The sequence below is a fragment of the Pongo abelii genome, chromosome 19 (assembly GCF_028885655.2).
Source record: "Pongo abelii isolate AG06213 chromosome 19, NHGRI_mPonAbe1-v2.0_pri, whole genome shotgun sequence".
Classification (NCBI taxonomy): Eukaryota; Metazoa; Chordata; class Mammalia; order Primates; family Hominidae; genus Pongo; species Pongo abelii.
In genome coordinates, this window is record NC_072004.2 from 75598482 (window position 1) to 75615943 (window position 17462).

The 17462-nt window shown below is 46.7% G+C and overlaps 1 protein-coding gene across 2 annotated transcripts in view; it reads right to left on the bottom strand.

Moving 5' to 3' along the window:
* The window catches only part of MAP3K14 (mitogen-activated protein kinase kinase kinase 14), a 53798-nt gene that overhangs the window by 26558 nt on the left and 9778 nt on the right, over positions 1 to 17462 (bottom strand). For both annotated transcript variants that reach the window (XM_063718242.1, XM_002827401.5), the window contains exon 2: positions 366 to 641. In XM_063718242.1, the coding sequence (XP_063574312.1) occupies positions 366 to 621 (256 nt within the window). In that variant the 5' untranslated portion in view covers positions 622 to 641. The remainder of the gene's footprint in view (positions 1 to 365; positions 642 to 17462) is intronic.

Consider the following 17462-nt stretch of genomic DNA (forward strand, 5'->3'; position numbering starts at 1 on the left):
GGCTTTCCAGGAGACCTGGCCTTTCCTGTCTGGAGCCTCTCCAGACACTGGGGCTGCTCAAGGTCACAGCAGAAGGTTGATGGCCTGCTTGACGATTCTGCAAAGAGTCCTGAGTGCTCGTCTGTTACCTCTCTTCCCCTGCTCCAGTCATGATGGGCACAGCCTCCCCTTGCCACATCCACCATCTGTGCACTTTTACAACCCCACTTCCCATGATTCTCAGCATAGACCTCTGGTTGTGTCTCATGAGAATCTTATCTAGCGGTGACACGGACCTCTCTCCTCCATAGGGAACCCCTGGGCCCACCTACCCACCTGCAGGCCCACCCACCTGCCCCGTGCCCACAACAACCCCAGGCCCCTACACTCAGCCTGCGCGATGATAGAGATGGCAGCTGGCCCTGCCTCGGAGCCTTCCTTGGCTGTGCCCTTGGTAATCACATCATTCAGGATCTCCCACTTTCCGCAGAACACCGGGCTCTTCTCCACGGCCTCAAGCTTGTAGACAGAGCTCTGTTTCTTCCCCAGTGGCAGTGTCTTCTCCTTGGCTTTGGGGAGTTCCTTCTGCTGCCCCACTGCTGAGCCAGGGGCGCCTGGGCAGGCCATTTCCATCACTGCCATCTCCCAGGCTTGTGCTCACCCTGAGAGAGACCAAACACAGAGCACGTCACTTAGAATCCCAGACCTGGGAGAACACAGGTCAGACCTGGGAGAACACAGGTCAGCCTTGGGTTGGGGGAGAAAGGCAGGGGCAAAGGGTCTCTGCCTCTTTATGTGTGCCTCCGCCACACATACTCATCCTCCAAACATCCTCAATGGTAACAGAGTCCACCTCTCAACATCTACACATGTTCCACACGGCACAGGCCCCCGGTCCTCCCAGTACCACAACGTAAACAGCCTCCTTCACTGTGTCCAGCAAGGATGCCAGCCCACTCCCTATAGGACAGCTGTGGCACAAATGTCTGGGTTGGCTCTTTCTTGCCTTTATGGTGACTCAATCTTTTTCTGTTGTTTTAGGGCAAACTTTGTTTCCCCAGGATAGGGTGGTGAATCCCAAACTCCAAAACCATGGCCTCACTGACCCCACCATAAGCCTTTGGAGAGGACCTGTTGGCACACACCATCCACAGCAACTTTTCTCCAAGTGGAGAGAAGCAAGGTTCTATTCTGTTCCCTAGTAGGAGGTAGATATGTGTGTGTGCGCGTGTGTCCTACAAAGTCTAAAACTCAGCATGCAAATGGTGCTCAGCACGTGATTCCTTGCCCAATGCGTCTGTTTGTGGCTCTCCAGAAGGAACTAACATGCTTCCTCCTCTAATGTCCAAACTCACTGGCTGAAAACTTCTAGGTATCATTTTTCATTCAGGCAACATCAGGAGTAGAATTTATATTCAAGGCCCTAACACCAACCTATACCTCTAGAAATAAAGAATAAAGCACAATAATTCACGTCTCTCTGGGTTCTGTCTTGCCCAGCCCTAGGAAGCTGCAAAGAAGCGCAACCCAGAGTTGCCAACAATCTGTGCAAACAGCCTGCAGACTGGAATTGGCAAAAAAGAGAAGAGCACTGATTTGAGACTGTTACCATTTGGAAACCTTTTTAAAGACTGGGAGTTTTTAACGGGCAGGGCCCCTCTCAGGCATGACTTGCTTTAGAAACAGCCTGAGAAGGTCCCAAATGCAGACAGATTTTTAATAACTGCTCTCTGATGGTAGGTTTGTCTTAAAGCTGCTACCAGCAGAAATCATCTTCCTTGTGATAACTCTGTGAACCCTGGATTACTTCTCTGCTTCTGGGGCAGACAGGCACACCATCTGAAGCTGAACTCTAAGGCCTCTGGCCTTTTGCCCTGTGAGGCCTGAGGACTGAAAGAGATGGTGGGAAGCTGAGGTACTAGGTTGAAACATTCCTCCTTCTGAATCTGCCTCACTGGTCTTCCCACCTCGATGGCTATGAAAGGCTCTGCCAGCTTAGCTGGGGTGTGTGGTGGGGTTTGTTGTTCACTATTGATTAGTTCCTTGCATCTCTGTCTTCAAGGGTCTCCTAGCTCTGAACTCGGAGCAGCTCCAGCTTCCTGCAAGGATGCCTGGATTTGGTACCAAACGCCAGATGCTGAGGAGGCCAAATGGGTGGCCTCACTGTTACCTGAGGATCTTAAGAAGTCTGAGGGGACTGGGCATGGTGGTCCATGCCTGTAATCCCACCACTTTGGGAGGCTGAGGCAGGAGGATTACTTGAGCCCAGGAGTTCAAGATCAGCCTGGGCAACATGGTGGAACCCCGTCTCTACAAAAAAATACAAAAAATTAGCTGGGGTAGTGGTATGTGCCTGTAGTCCCAGCTACTCTAGAGGCTGTGGTGGGAGGAATGCTTGAGCCCAGGAGGTTGAGGCTACAGTGAGTTGAGATTGCACCATTGCATTCTCCAGCCTGAGTGACAGAACAAGACCCTGTCTCTAAAAGGAAAAAAAAAAAAAGTCTAAGGGGTGTTCTGACATCCAATTAGGCAAAGGCCCTTCAAGGCTGGCTATGCTCCTTGTAACTGTACTTTCATCCCACCTCACACCTCCCCACCCCACTCTACTTCCAAAAAAGAAACTGACCTAAGCCCAGAGCCAATCCTACCGTTCTCAGCCTCTTTACCAGGGGAAACGAGATCTTAACAGACCAAAAAGTCTCCAAACCTAGCAGCAGTAGGGAATGCTCACAAGGAGCTCAATGTGAGCGTGACCTCCTCATTTCTATTTGAAGAAGCTGAGGCCTAATTCAGTGGAGACTTGCCCAAGGTCACCCAATCCACGTGTGACAGGGCATGGCTAGGATCCAGACCCTAGGTTCTTTAGGCCATGACGCCCACTCCCCAAGCTCCTGGGTTACAGGCAAATGCAGGAGGGGACACTAAGGTCCTCCCTGGTCAACAGGCTCCTGAGAGCAGAAGTGGGGCCCCGCACAGAGTGCCTCCCCAGTGTATAGCACAGGGGCCACAGACCAGGCAACTGACGCTGGCTGAATGAGGGACTCAAAGGACAAAGATTGCTTTTCCATCACCTTTGGAGACAGGATGATCCTGAATGCTGAGGAGGAAGAGAGAGTCCTGCCTGATGAATGAGAAAAATGAGGCCAGGTGGTGCAGCTGCTGCTCTGAGGGCACATGGCTATTAGATATCTGGCTGTATGGGGGCTCTGATAGCCTATCTCCGCCTGGCATGGCCCAACGGAGGCTTCTGGATAGGTCATCCTGAGCTAGAACTCCTCCAGAGGGGGTGCAGGGCATCCCGAGTCCCAGAGTTGTCCTTTCATATTGGTGTTAGGTAGGCAGCTGTCCAGCGCCCCTCTGTGAGCACACCAGGCTCCCCTTTTCCCAGAGAAGTGGAAGCTGAGGCTGAGGCAGCCACGCTCAGAGCCTCCTTTGCAGTTCCCCGATGACTCATCCAACAGCCTGGCAGGCAGACAGTAACAAGGAGGCTGTTGAGAAGCTGACCCAGCAGATGGCAGCTGAACTTGTGAAGGACATGGGGAAAACAGGCTGACCCTCACCTCCCAGGGGCACAAATCACGGCCTGGGAGCTGTAAAGCTCCTCCTGTGGCTGGCTTTTCTGTGCCACATCACCATGACTCAGACCCTCACCGACAGCCTCCAAGTTCAAGAGGCTATTCTTGGGACACTTTGGCCTGACAGTGGCTCTCCCCAAACACCACCTCCCACACAGACACACATGCACACACACATGCACACACAGACACACACACATACAGATGCACTTGCTCCCTCCCTCCTTTCCTAATTCTATCTGGACTCTGGTCTACAAAAATCATGGTTCTGTACCAAGTCTAGGACTGCTGGCTAGGGGGCCTTCCCAGCCCTGGACTTTGGTCTCTGGCTGTCACCCCAGCTCATGGCCCTAACACTTTGCCCCTTCTCCCTCCTGCAGCGTGTGGGGAGGACGAAGTGGGAGCCAGTTATGTCTCTGCCTTTTAAAGCAAGTCAAACTCCTGATTCATTCCTCAGCCTAGACACTCTCCTCAGCTTATTCAGGCCCCAAATGCATTGGGCCCTCTACTCTCTGCATAAGAGTTGAGGACACGAGCAGTGGCAACAGCCAAACCCACATGGCTCACCCATAAGCCTATGAAATCAGAAGAGAAAAGGAAAGGAGCAGAATTCACTCCATACTCTTTGAGGCCTGATGCACAGACACTGTTGGTTCTTTCTTCTGTGATGCCTCAGTGACCTCCTGGGAGAAGCCTAGGGGATAGGAATGATCTGGATGGTACCAGATCAACCTCTGGGCATAGCTGTATGAGGAGTTCTTAATCTAGGTTCAAGGATGGATTCAGGGAGAAAAATATAATTTGCATTTTTCCAGGGAAGACTTGGTCCATAGCTTTCAACAGATTCTCCAAGGATCTGCCATTCCCCAGAAGGTTGCTCTAGTCTCCCTAGAAGATCAGGGCTGGGCTAATTCTGGCTCTGATTCTTCCACTCCAAGGAAAAGCTCTCCAATGTAGCAGTTTCCAATCTGACCACAGATTAGAATAACCAGATAAGTTCTTTAAATGCATTCCTTCTAGGCCTGCTGAACCAGAATCACTGGGCATTAGGCCCAGAATCTGTACTTTTGACAAGTTCCCTGGATGATTCTGATGCCAAAGGGCCAGAGACTGCCACCTGACCCCTGCTCTATACTTAAGGCGACAGTGTCCAAAATGGTAGCCACTAGCAACATGTAGCTATTTACATTTAATTAAAATGAGGTAAAATTTTAAAATCATTTCCTTGTTACACTAGCTACCATACTCAACAGTGCAGACAGAGAACATGTCCAGCATTGCAGAAAGTTCTATTGGACAGTGCTGTTCTGAGGTGATGAGAGCGGTGTTTTCTCTGACAGCAAAATTTCTGTTCCTAGGATTCTGGGGCAGGAATGGGGTTTACAGTAAACAAATTTTTGATTCACTGGAAGGCACAAAAGCAATGCTTTAAATGTTAATCTTCAAAGATGATAACCTTTTTAGAATATATCATATTTCAGTTCCCTGTTTTAGCAAGTACAACATAGTAAAAATTTCAGACTGGGAACCAGAAGTTATGGGTTCTAGCTTTAACAATTTTTTCTTTTTTTAAGAAGAGCAGTGGGACCATTTTTGTCAAATGAAATCACACCTCAACTCCCAATAACTAAAAGAACCAGATGCATGCAACTGGCATGTAACTCACATTTGAAACCGCTGCCCTGGCTGAAGGAGCTCCACATGCTCAGTGTCCCTTCATCCACTGAGGACCTCTACAAAATCCTAGTTCTCCAAGAAAAGAGTTTGGAAACCAGCGGCCTAGGAAATCTTTTGAGGTTCCTTCTAGTTCTGAGAATGTAGCCCATCTGTCAGGATTCTTTGACAGCCGGACAACTCCAATTCAGAACACTAACTGTTGATACTTACAAAGCACCTACTGTCATCTCATTTTCAGACATGAAGATATGGCTTAGGGAAGTTTAGTAGCACACCAAAAGTTACGCAGTTGCAGGTTGCAGAGGTGGGGTTGAACCTAGACTGCTGCCTCCTAAGCCGACATCTAAACCTTGAGCTAGCCACTTAACCTCTCTGAGTTTCTTCTCTTAGCTCCTTCAGAGCTGTTTTGAGGACCGAATGAAGACGAGTACATGAAATGCCAATCGGGTTGCCTGGCCAACAGAAGAGGCTAAATGAATGTTCATTCCCTTGTCTGTCACCAGGCTACTAAAAGCCATCACTGAGAAGATGGGCCTTCTCTGTTTCAGCACCATATAGCCAAGGTATCTTGAGCCTTACCTAGTTCATGCAATGCTTGGAGCCTTGATTCTCCATACACGAAAGGGAAATAAAAATGTGTCTTACAGGGCCAGCTTGAAAATGTCTACAAGGGGCCAAGGCAAATCCCTCTCATGACTATTTCATCTGGAAGTAAAAACTTGTCCTTCTCTGAATGCCCAGAGGGGATAAATAGCAGAAGTAGAATGACTCAACTTCCTTAATAAGATATTGGTTGAAAACCAATCTTCTCCTGACTTCCTCTTTTAAGCCTTCAGCTTGCCTGGCCACCAGGCCACAATAGGCAAACCTCTGCCTACCCAAAGTGAGGGGCTGGGCTGGGCGCGGTGGCTCACGCCTGTAATCTCAGCACTTTGGGAGGCCAAGGCGGGAGGATCACTTGAGACCAGCAGTTTGACACCAGCCTGGGCAACATAGTGAGACTTCATCTCTACAAAAAATTAAAAAATTAGCCAGGCATGGTGGCACACGCCTGTAGTCCTAGCTACTTGGGAGCCTGAAGCAGGAGGATCGCTTGAGCCTGGGAGGTTGAGGCTGCAGTGAGCCATGATTGCACCACCGCACTCCAGTCTGGGCAACAGAGCAAGACCCCATCTCAAAAGGAAAAATAAATAAAGAAAGGGAGGGGAAAAAAAAAAAGAGGGAACCAAGGGCAAGTATCAGGCAGAGCAAGCTGGCCTGGCAAAACAGCCATCTGGCGAGGCAGACTCAGAAGTCCCCATACATGCTCACTCTGACTCCCCTTTCTACCCTTTCTGCCCTTCCTACAGCCCTTCCCCCAGTTTGTTCCAGACTGATTCCTTCACTTGCCTGAGCAGGGCAGCACTGGGCAAGCCTCTGATTCTCTTCTTCTGCCCACCCTGTTCCTCCCATAGGGAGTGGCTGCTTGCCTTCCTCCCTTATCAATGTCTGCCCAGATCTCACCTATCCTTTAAGGCCTATCTACTCAATGAAGCCTTTTATAGTAGGCTTCTGCATCCACTCTATAAATATTCAATGAGTGTCTCCCAAGTGCCAGGGAATGTAATAGCCACTACCGTCCATAAATGTCTTCTGCGTATGGGGCACTGTGCCAGGAACTCTATCTGCCTTGTTGATGCATTCCACACTAACCCTGCAAGGTTGGCAATATTATCTCCAATTTTACAGATGAAGAAATTAAGGCTTAGAGAGGTACATTACCTACAGGAATAAATGAAGCTCAATTTATACAGTTAGAGCATCCAACATGGAGTTAGGGCTCAAGCCAGGACACTCTTGGCCCATTCTCTTGGGACCCAAGGATCTCCAGTTCCTTCCTAGAATAAAATCTGGTTGGCAGAGAGGCATCTAGAACATCCAGGAACTGAGCAGTATTACTACCCATGTGGATATTACTACCCCTAGCATCTGCCCATCTACTGTTGGTAATAATTTCTTAGCCCATGTAGACAGGAAGCAGAAGAAGATCCCTTACTGATGAGGGGTCTCGTCAGTCAGGGCTGAATCAGCCATCAATTTGTCAGACTTTTAGTTCAGTTACACCACTAAATCCTGTTATGTTATGTGTTATGACTTACTTAACTTGATGGTTTTAACAGGTCGTTTCATTTTCTTGAAACAATCAAACAAATGCACATCTAATACACACATACACAAACAGGAGTTCTAGGTAAGGTGGCACTGCCTTCACTGAAAGAACCACTGAAGGATGTGCTTTGCAAAGAAAAAAGTAAACAGAAAAAAGAAACAATGGTAGGCACAGGAACTCAAACAATATGTTGGTCAATTTAATTAACAGTTGAATATGAAAAATTGGTTTAAATCTTTTTTTTTTTTTGAGATGGAGTCTTGCTCTGTCACCCAGGCTAGAGTGCAGTGGCGCAATCTTGGCTCACCGCAACCTCAGCCTTCCGGTTCAAGTGATTCTCCTGCCTCAGCTTCCCGAGTAGCTGGGATTATAGGCATGTGCCACCACACCTGGCTAATTTTTGTATTTTTAGTAGAGATGGGATTTCCCCATGTTGGCCAGGCTGGTCTCGAACTCCTGACCTGAGGTGATCCGCCTGCCTTGGCCTCCTAAAGTGCTGGGATTACAGGCATGAGCCACCACGTCTGGCCAGTTTAAATCATTTTAAAACATGAAAATCTAGACACCAATAATAAGGAAGATGGGTGAAATGGGTTGTTCAATGGGTAAAACGTAATATGATCCTTGCCTTTTTGGGGACTTTATGTACAAAAACTTTTAAATTTTATTAGAAAAAATTACAGTTAGTATGTATGTTGATTTAAGAGTAATGACTGAAATAATAGAAATACAATTCAGACCAGAAGAATAAAGAAGGAAAAATAGAAAATGCTGTCAATCTGATACAAGGCAAGGCAAGGAGGAAAAAAGAAGCAAAAAGGACAATAAATATAAAATAAAAACACAAGATGGCAGAAATAAGGCAAAATATTAGCATGTCATTAACCACAGTACATGTGAGTAGATTACAAAAACAGCAAACCAGATAGGATTTTAAAAGATCCAGCTAGATGCTGACTAAAAGAAACAAAATTATCCAGAAAAGTTGGAAATAAAGACATAGAAAGAGATGTGCCAGGCCAATATTAACCAAAAAGAAGTAATATTCGTATCAGACAAAATACTTAAGACAAAAAGATACAATCACTTCTAGGCACCCGACAAAGAGCCTCCAAATCCAATGACTGGAGGCAGGCTGAGGCTTTATGTTGAGTAAGGTCTTGGCCCCAGAGTGTCCTGTCTAGCTGCAGAGCAAGGATCTTACGCGTGGCAGTTCCTGGGCATGTACTGGGTCTGCTGGGTGTTGGGCCCTGTGCTGAGTGCTGGCAGTACACTGAGGAAGAAGACACTGTCCCTTGAGGATCTTACAGTCTACTGGGGGAAACAGACAAGAAGTCAGAAGAGTCCAGTACAATACAGAGATGCAAGGACAGAGATAGATACACAGCAGATGTGACGGGAACACAGAGGGACACCTAATCCAGCCCAGGAGGTGATGCCTGGGCTGAGTCTGAAGCAGTGAGCAAGGCCTGCCCAAGAAAAAGGAGAGGGTGTTCTGGGTAGAGGGGACGGCAAAAGGTAAGGCACTGAGGTGAGTCAATGCAGCAATCACCAGCAGCTTGAAGTTGTCAGTGAGTAAAGTGTAAGTCAGGCAGTCCCAGGGGAGGAGGCTGCAGATGAAGTTTCGGTATCAGACCATGGACACACGCTTGATCCTCATATACCCTCAGGGTTTAAATTCTCAGATGAGTGTGCGGGGTATAATTCCACATTCCTCCCAGACTCTTGGGGGTAAAGTTCCAGATGGCAGAAGCCGCAGAGTAGAGGCAGATGGCACTGGCCAGGCACAGTGGCTCATTCCTGTAATCCCAGCATTTTGGGAGGCTGAGGCAAGAGGATCACTTGAGCCTGGGAGTTTGAGATCAGCTTGTATAACATAACAAGACTGTGTCTCTATGAAAAGAAAAAAAAGAAAAAAGAAAAGAAAATCCTGCCATTGGTACAGAACCCCCACCCTGGCCTGGGCTAACAATCTGACAAGTGACAGGCTTCTGAAAGGCCTGCTTCACTCTCTCCCTCAGGCGGAGAAGGAGAATGGCCATGTGATTCCTGGGACATAGAAACAGATGTCTGAGGAAGGAGGAAGGGGCCTTACTGGGGCCTGCACTCAGGCGCTGTGAGTGAAACGCAGCTGGAGAAACCTCAAAACTGGACTCATTGGCCTGCTTGAGGCCTGCTTCCCAGGAGAGTAATTTCTGAATAAGCATTTCCCATTAAGGGGGATATGAAATGTGAAGGTACATTAATCATTAAAATCTTACAGATCAATTATTAAAAAGAAACAAATCTGACATGCCCTCAAAAACTCAGTCTCGGCCAGGCGTGGTGGCTCACACCTGTAATCCCAGCACTTTCAGAGGCCGAGGCAGGTGGATCACTTGAGGTCGGGAGTTCAAGACCAGCCTGGCCAACATAGTGAAACCCCGTCTCTACTAAAAATACAAAAATTAGCTGGGCGTGGTGGCACATGCCTGTAATCCCAGCTACTCAGGAGGCTGAGATGAGAGAATTGCTTGAACCTAGAGGTGGAGGTTGCAGTGAGCCGAGATCGCGCCACTGCACTCCAGCCTGGGCAGCAGAGCGAGACTCCATCTCAAAAAAACAAAACTCAGTCTTGCTGCCAATCCCACAGGTCAAACTGCAGGGTAAATACAATTTATGGGGTAAAGTTTCTGACTGTCCTGAAGTTACCACCACATGCCTGATGATGGCTGGCCAGCCCTAGCCATGCAGAAACTACTGTCTATGAGGCCCCTTCAGATGTTTAGGGCAATTCCCTCGCATCTATTCTATTGGCATTGGTCTTACCCACTTCCAGCTTCTCTCTGACCTCCCACCCTGGTGCTGAGCTAATCTTGAAACATCGTGTACTTAAGAAAACCTCAAGCTCAAAGACATCTGCCGGCTCTGCACTGCTTATGGGCTCAGGCTCAACTCTGTGGTCCATAATCTTTTTGGCCATTGTTTCCCCAAACATAGGGTTTGGCTTTGGCCAGTCTGATCTCTCTACAACCCCTTGGCTACTCAACTCTCCAGGTCCCACGTGTGCCATGCTGTTGTGTGGGCCACCCCATACATCCTGCTTGTCCTTCAAAGGCAAGGCTCAGCCTCCACCCAGGAAGCCCCTCCCATCAGCTCCACTGCACAACGCCCTCCTTTTCTGCCTGCCCACAGCACCTTGTCTCCTCTATCCTCCTCCTCCTCCTGGTCCTGACACCCCCACTCCCTTTTACCCATTCAATGAAACAATGTAGATGAAGGAACTCTGGGAACAATAAAGCATCATAGCAAGTGAAGATACCCACTTTTTGTGTGCACAACTCACAGAATTGCAATCTAAGTAGGGAACAAATAAAAAAAAAAAACCCAGAAAAAAGCATAATCAAAAATGTTCAGGGCGGAGCATGGTGGCTCATGCCTGTAATACCAGCACTTTGGGAGGCCAAGGCAGGAGGATTGCTTGAGTCCAGGAGTTTGAGACCAGCCTGGGCAATATAGTGAGACCCATCTTTACAAAAAAATACAAAACTTAGCTGAGCATAGTCACACGTGCCCGTAGTTCTAGCTACTCAGGAGGCTGAGGTGGAAGGATTGCTTTAGTCTAGGAGTTCAAGGTTGCAGCGAGCCATGATTACTCCACTGCACTCCAGCCTGGACAACAGAATGAGATCCTGTTTAAAAAAAAAAAAAAAAGCCGGGTGCCGTGGCTCACGCCTGTAATCCCAACACTTTGGGAGGCCGAGGCAGGCGGATCACCTGAGGTCAGGAGTTTGAGACCAGCCTGACTAACACGGAGAAATCCCGTCTCTACTAAAAATACAAAATTAGCCAGGCATGGTGGCACATGCCTGTAATCCCAGCTACTCAGGAGACTGAGGCAGGAGAATTGCTTGAACCTGGGAGGCGGAGGTTGCGGTGAGCTAAGTTCATGCCATTGCATTCCAGCCTGGGCAACAAGAGCGAAACTCCATCTCAAAAAAAAAAAAAAATTCACAGTATTTCTATAACAGTAAAAAACTGGAACAAAAAAGTCTAATTACAGGGGAAGGATAATTATTAAATAAATCATGGAACATCCATTAAAAATGTTTATAAATCATTTTAACAATATGGAAAAATGGGATATTAAATTAGTAGAAAGAAGATACAGAAGTGTATCTAAAATATGACACTATATACATGTGTCGGTATATTACAATGACATTTATAAAAATGCAGATACCTAGGACAAATAGCAATGGTTCTCTTTTGGTGGTGGGCTTATGTTTAATATTTCTTTTTATACTTTTCTAATTTTTCCACTTTTTCAGTGAGCACGTATTAGTTTTCTCAGTTCTCATTTTTTCTTTTGACATGCAGTCTCATTCTGTCACCCTGACTGGAGTGCAGTGACACAATCTCAGCTCACTGTAACCTCTGCCTCCCAGGCTTAAGTGATCCTCCCATTTCAGTCTCCGAGTAGCTGGGACAGGTGCGTGCCACCACGCTTGGCTAATTTTTTGTATTTTTGGTAGAGACAGGGTTTTGCCATGGTGCCCAGGCTGGTCTTGAACCCTTGAGCTCACGAGATTCACCTGCTTCAGCCTCCCAAAGTGCTGGGATTACAGGCATGAGCCACTGCACCCGACCTTGATTCTCATTTTTAACAGATAATGTTTCTAAGTGGTAAAAAAAAAAAAAAAAAATACGGAAGGGGTGCCAATGAAAAGCATGAGTCCTTCCCTCCATTCCTCTAAGGGGATCCCTGTTAACAGTTTCTTGTATCTCCCTCTACTGATTTTCTCTGTAGGTATTACTTTTATTTATTTTTATTATTGTTATTATTTTTATGAGATGGAGTCTCACTCTGTTACCCAGGCTGGGGTGCAATGGTGCGATCTTGGCTTACTGCAACTTCCACCTCTTGGGTTCAAGAAATTCTTCTGCCTCAGCCTCCTTAGCAGCTGGGATTACAGGTGCCTGCCACCACACCCGGCTAATTTTTCTATTTTTAGTAGACATGGGGTTTCACCATGTTGGCCAGGCTGGTCTCAAACTCCTGACCTCAAGTGATCTGCCTGCCTTGGCCTCCCAAAGTGCTGCGATTACAGGCATGAGCCACTGTACCCGGCCAAGTATTACTTTTTAATCATGAAAACAACTAAAAAAGAATCTCTTGGCATAGGATGAGAATTTAGGAGGCATTAGGTCCACACTTGAGATTGGGTCTTTATAAATATGTGATGAGCTGGTTTCTCCAACCCTGTGGGCGCACATGCACACACATGCAAGCACAAACCCATGTGCAGGCAGGAAACTTCACCAGAAAGTCTGTGGCTCTTCTGTTCTGCTCACTGAGTTCTGGCAGCTGGGCCGCTAAAACAGAAGGCTGGAGATGGGCAAGCTTGTCCTTCCTGGTTTTGGTTTTCATTTCATTCCCTCCCTTGTTCTCTGCTGGGGACTGAGAGTTTTATCAGTTGTGACTCAAGAAATAGGAAGGTGCTCAGAAGATGGGGACTGTTTCCTGCTTTGATTTATCGAATGGCAAGTGCATGCGTGGTTACAGGCTCGTGCTAGTGCTGGATGGACCAGATGCCCCTGGGCACGAGTGGCCCCACAGAGTGAAAAACAGCAGAAGTGGACCAGGGAGAAAAAAACCAGCCCTTCCTCCACTGCTTGTGCAAAGGGGTGGGAATCGCAGGGTTAGTCCTAGTCTGGGAAACCCAAGGGAGGACAGTTTTCCTAGCTAGCCTCTCCTACCTTTCTTATATATGATCTTCAACCTTGCTTAAATTTTTTTTTTCAGGCCAGGTGCAGTGGCTCATGCCTGTAATCCCATCACTTTGGGAGGCCGAGGTGGGTGGATCACTTGAGGTCAGGAGTTCAAGACCAGCCTGGCCAACATGGGGAAATCTCGTCTCTACTAAAAATACAAAAATTAGCTGGGTGTGGTGGTGGGCACCTGTAATCCCAGCTACTTTGGAGGCTGAGGCAGGAGACTCACTTGAGCCCAGGAGGTAGAGGTTGTAGTGAGCTGAAATTGCGCCACTGCACCCCAGCTTGGGCAACGGAGTGAGACTCCGTCTCAAAAATTTTTTCCCAATACCAAAATAATTGTTCATTATAAAAATGTAAACAAAACAAAATTGTATATAGAAAAAAAATCCCGGTACCGTCCCGTCCTCTCTGCAACATAAAAACCACTTAAGTTTCATGTAAATCCTTCTAGTTCCAATTACTATACATATATAAACATATAGTTTGGGACTTTTTTTTTTTTTGTATTTTTAGTAGAGACGGGGTTTCACCATGTTAGCTAGGATGGTCTTGATCTCCTGACCTCGTGATCCAGCCGCCTTGGCCTCCCAAAGTGCTGGGATTACAGGCGTGAGCCACCGCACCTGGCCTAGTTTGGGACTATTTTTAAAAGAAACATGGATTCTACACATGTAATGTCATACAAATTGCATCTTTCACTTAACAAGATACTATGAATACTATTCCATCTCAGCACATTTAGATTTATTTCTTTTCTTTTCTTTCTTTTTTTTTTTTTTTTTTGAGACAGAGTCTCGCTCTGTCACCCAGGCTGGAGTGCAGCAGCCCATTCTTGGCTCACTGCAACCTCTGTCTCCCAAGTTCAAGTGATCCTCCTGCCTCAGCCTTCCGAGTAGCTGGGATTACAGGCGCCAGCCACCACGTCTGGCTAATTTTTGTATTTTTAGTAGAGACGGGGTTTCACCATGTTGGTCAGGCTGGTCTTGAACTCCTGACCTCAAGCAATCCACCCACCTTGGCCTCCCAAAGTACTGGGATTACAGGTGTGAGCCACCATGGTTGACCTCTAATTCATTCTTTTTAAGGCTTCATAATATTGCAAGGTACAGATGTACCATCATTTTCCCACCTGGAAACTTTGTTTCCAATTTTTCACTTATAAGTAATAATGGAAAAAACTCTACCCTTATTCACATTTATGTGTACTTGTAGAAGGAATTCTAGGTGGTAAGCTCTTGGGACTGGAATTTCTGGGTGACTTTTTGTTAATGGGTTATCTCTTTTCTCCTGTTTCTATGTGTCAGAGAAGTAGGCAGCATCAGATAGGTGGTTTCCAAACATTATATTATTTATTTGCTGTGAAGATGCTATCCTTGTTTTCAACATGCTTACAGTCTAGATGGGTAGAAAATGGGTAGATGGATAAACCATAAAGGAATCAAAATGATCTTAGGGTCAGAAAGACCCTCAGAGGTAATTTATTCCAACATATTACTTATTAATCCTGAGGAATGGCCATTCAGCTACATGACAGGATGGCCTTGGAGTCAGAAGATCTGAGTTTGAATCTTAGTTTCTCAATACTCTGGTGTGTGACCACCGGCAGGTCACATAATCTGAGACTCAGGAGTCTTATCTGTAATATAGGGATCCTCAAACCTACATGATAGAACTTTACAGGGTGACTCAATGCAAGGAACAAAGTTTCAATTACATAGCACAGTGCCTGGCATGTAGTGGGCATTCTGGAAACATCAGTGCAACCTCCAGAGAGATGGAAGCCGCTACAAGATGAGCAGTCAGACCTTTGTATGACTGGAAGTGTAAGATTTTTTTGGTTTTATTTATTTATTTATTTATTTTTTGAGACGGAGTCTTGCTCTGTTGCCCAGGCTAGAGTGCAGTGACGCAATCTCGGCTCACTGCAAGCTCTGCCTCCCGGGTTCACACCATTCTTCTGCCTCAGCCTCCCAAGTAGCTGGGACCACAGGCACCCGCCACCACGCTCAGCTAATTTTTTGTATTTTTAGTAGAGACGGGGTTTCACCATGTTAGCCAGGATGGTCTCGATCTCCTGACCTCATGATCCACCCGCCTCGGCCTCCCAAAGTGCTGGGATTACAGGTGTGAGCCACTGTGCCTGGCTGGTTTGTTTTTTTTTTTTTTGTGAAACAGAGTCTTGCTGTCACCCAGGCTGGAGTGCAGTGGCATGATCTCGGCTCACTGTAACCTCCGCCTCCCGGATTCAAGCGATTCTTGTGCCTCAGCCACCCAAGTGGCTGGGATTACAGGCATGCACCACCACGCATGGCTAATTTTATTTATTTTTTTTTTGTAGAAACGGGGTTTTGCCATCTTGGCCAGGCTGATCTCGAACTCCTGGCCTCAAGTGATCTGCCCACCTCAGCCTCCCAAAGTGCTGGGATTACAGATGTGAGTCATGGTCTATAAGTGTTAAGTTGCTTGAAAGTTGCTGCTATAAGGCACTGAAGCCTACCTCCCACAGCTTCTAGCCAGCAGCCCTAGCATCAGACAGAAAGTCTGGAACAGATGTGGTCAAAGCAGGAGGAGGAGAATCCTGAGAGTAGAGGGACAGAGTGGTTGGCAAGAACCCACGAAGATGTTCTTTGAAGAGCATTCTGCACACCCCATCTGGCTTCTGTGTCCACTGGCAGTGCCTCAGCTCTGCGTGATGAACTGGGACCCACAATTCCTTGGCAGCTAAAGCTGAAATTAGTTGTCCTGTGGTCATCTTTGGGTGTTACAACAATCTGCTATTTGTATACACATAACTACATGCTGGTTGTTGGTAATCATACAAATGAATAATAATGGCAGCTATTATTATCTGCCATGTATTAGGTAATGCATGCATTTTTTTCTTGAATCCTCACAACTCTGTGAGCCAGGCACTAATGTTATCCCTCTATAAGGAGGAAGAAACTGGGCCTCAGCAGGCCAAGTAATTTGCCCAAGGCCACACAGCAGTGAAGTGGCAGCGGCAGGATTTACACAAGGGACTTTTATGTCAAAGCCCATACTCTTAACCATGACACTCTTTCTACTTCCAAATGATCTAAGCTTTAAAAATTGGGACCGAGATGCAGAAGCTGTCACAAGTCAAAGGTTAGTGAGAAATCCAGGGACTGGCCTGGGAGGAAGCACCTTAATTAGGAAGCATGAACTACAGCCAGCCTATGTTCTGGAAAAAGCAACTTTAAAATGACAACAGGGAAGACAGACTCCAAGCTGGACTTGTGGTGGGCCTATGTTCCTCAGCCCACCCAGGCCTGGCATAGCCGGGCCCATTCTAAGGAGAAGTTCTATGACAATGCAAATTTGCCATTCACTTTACAAAGCCTGGCTCCAGGCTTCTTGAGCCTATTTACCATTCTTTTTATAACAAAGACTCGAGCATCATTTGCTATCTTCATAAATTTCATCAGTACTTTTGCCCCCAGGCCCTGATACAGGGCATTTTATAAGCTGTAAAAGAGAAGTATTACAGTGGTATTTTCAATTCAACCTTCAAATCCTTTGCACAAGGAGAGCTAACAGCAAATAGAAAAGATGCCACAGGGGGCACCATGGATCCACAGAGACCCGACACGCAGGAGAACATGTGGGCCAAGGTAGTGTTGAGATAAAAACCTGTCACACGTGTACTTAATTTTATACAATAAGCAACAAGGAATGTTTAATGTATATTGTATAAAAAATTTTTCAGGCCGGGAGTGGTGGCTCACACCTGTAATCCTAGCACTTTGGGAGGCCCAGGCGGGCGGACTGCCTGAGGTTGTGAGATCGAGACCAGCCTGGCCAACATGGCAAAACGCTGCCTCCACTAAAAATACAAAAATTAGCTGGGTGTGGTGGCGGGCGCCTGTAATCCCAGCTACTCCGGAGGCTGAGGCACAAGAATCGCTGGAACCCGGGAGGTGGAGGTTGCAGTAAGCCGAGATCGTGCCACTGCACTCCAACCTAGGCAACAGAGTGAGACTCTGTCTCAAAAAATTAAAAAAATAAAAAATAAAAAAATAAATTAAAAAATTTTCAAGTGTCATTGAAATCTGCAACTTAGGGTATTTTGTGTAACTGAATATTCTGATTAAGTGGGGGCTGCCCTGTATGCCACTTAACATGACCAATTTCCAAAGATTAGATGGCCATAATTGCCCTTGACACTAAAATCATGTGAAACACAGCCAGTTTCTTTGATGACTCAAAACGTACTTTGTGATCTTGCCAAGCTTTGAGATCATCGTTAGAAGCAGCATTTTGGTTGTGAAAAACAACTCTCCTTATTTAACCTTTTGGGGTGGATT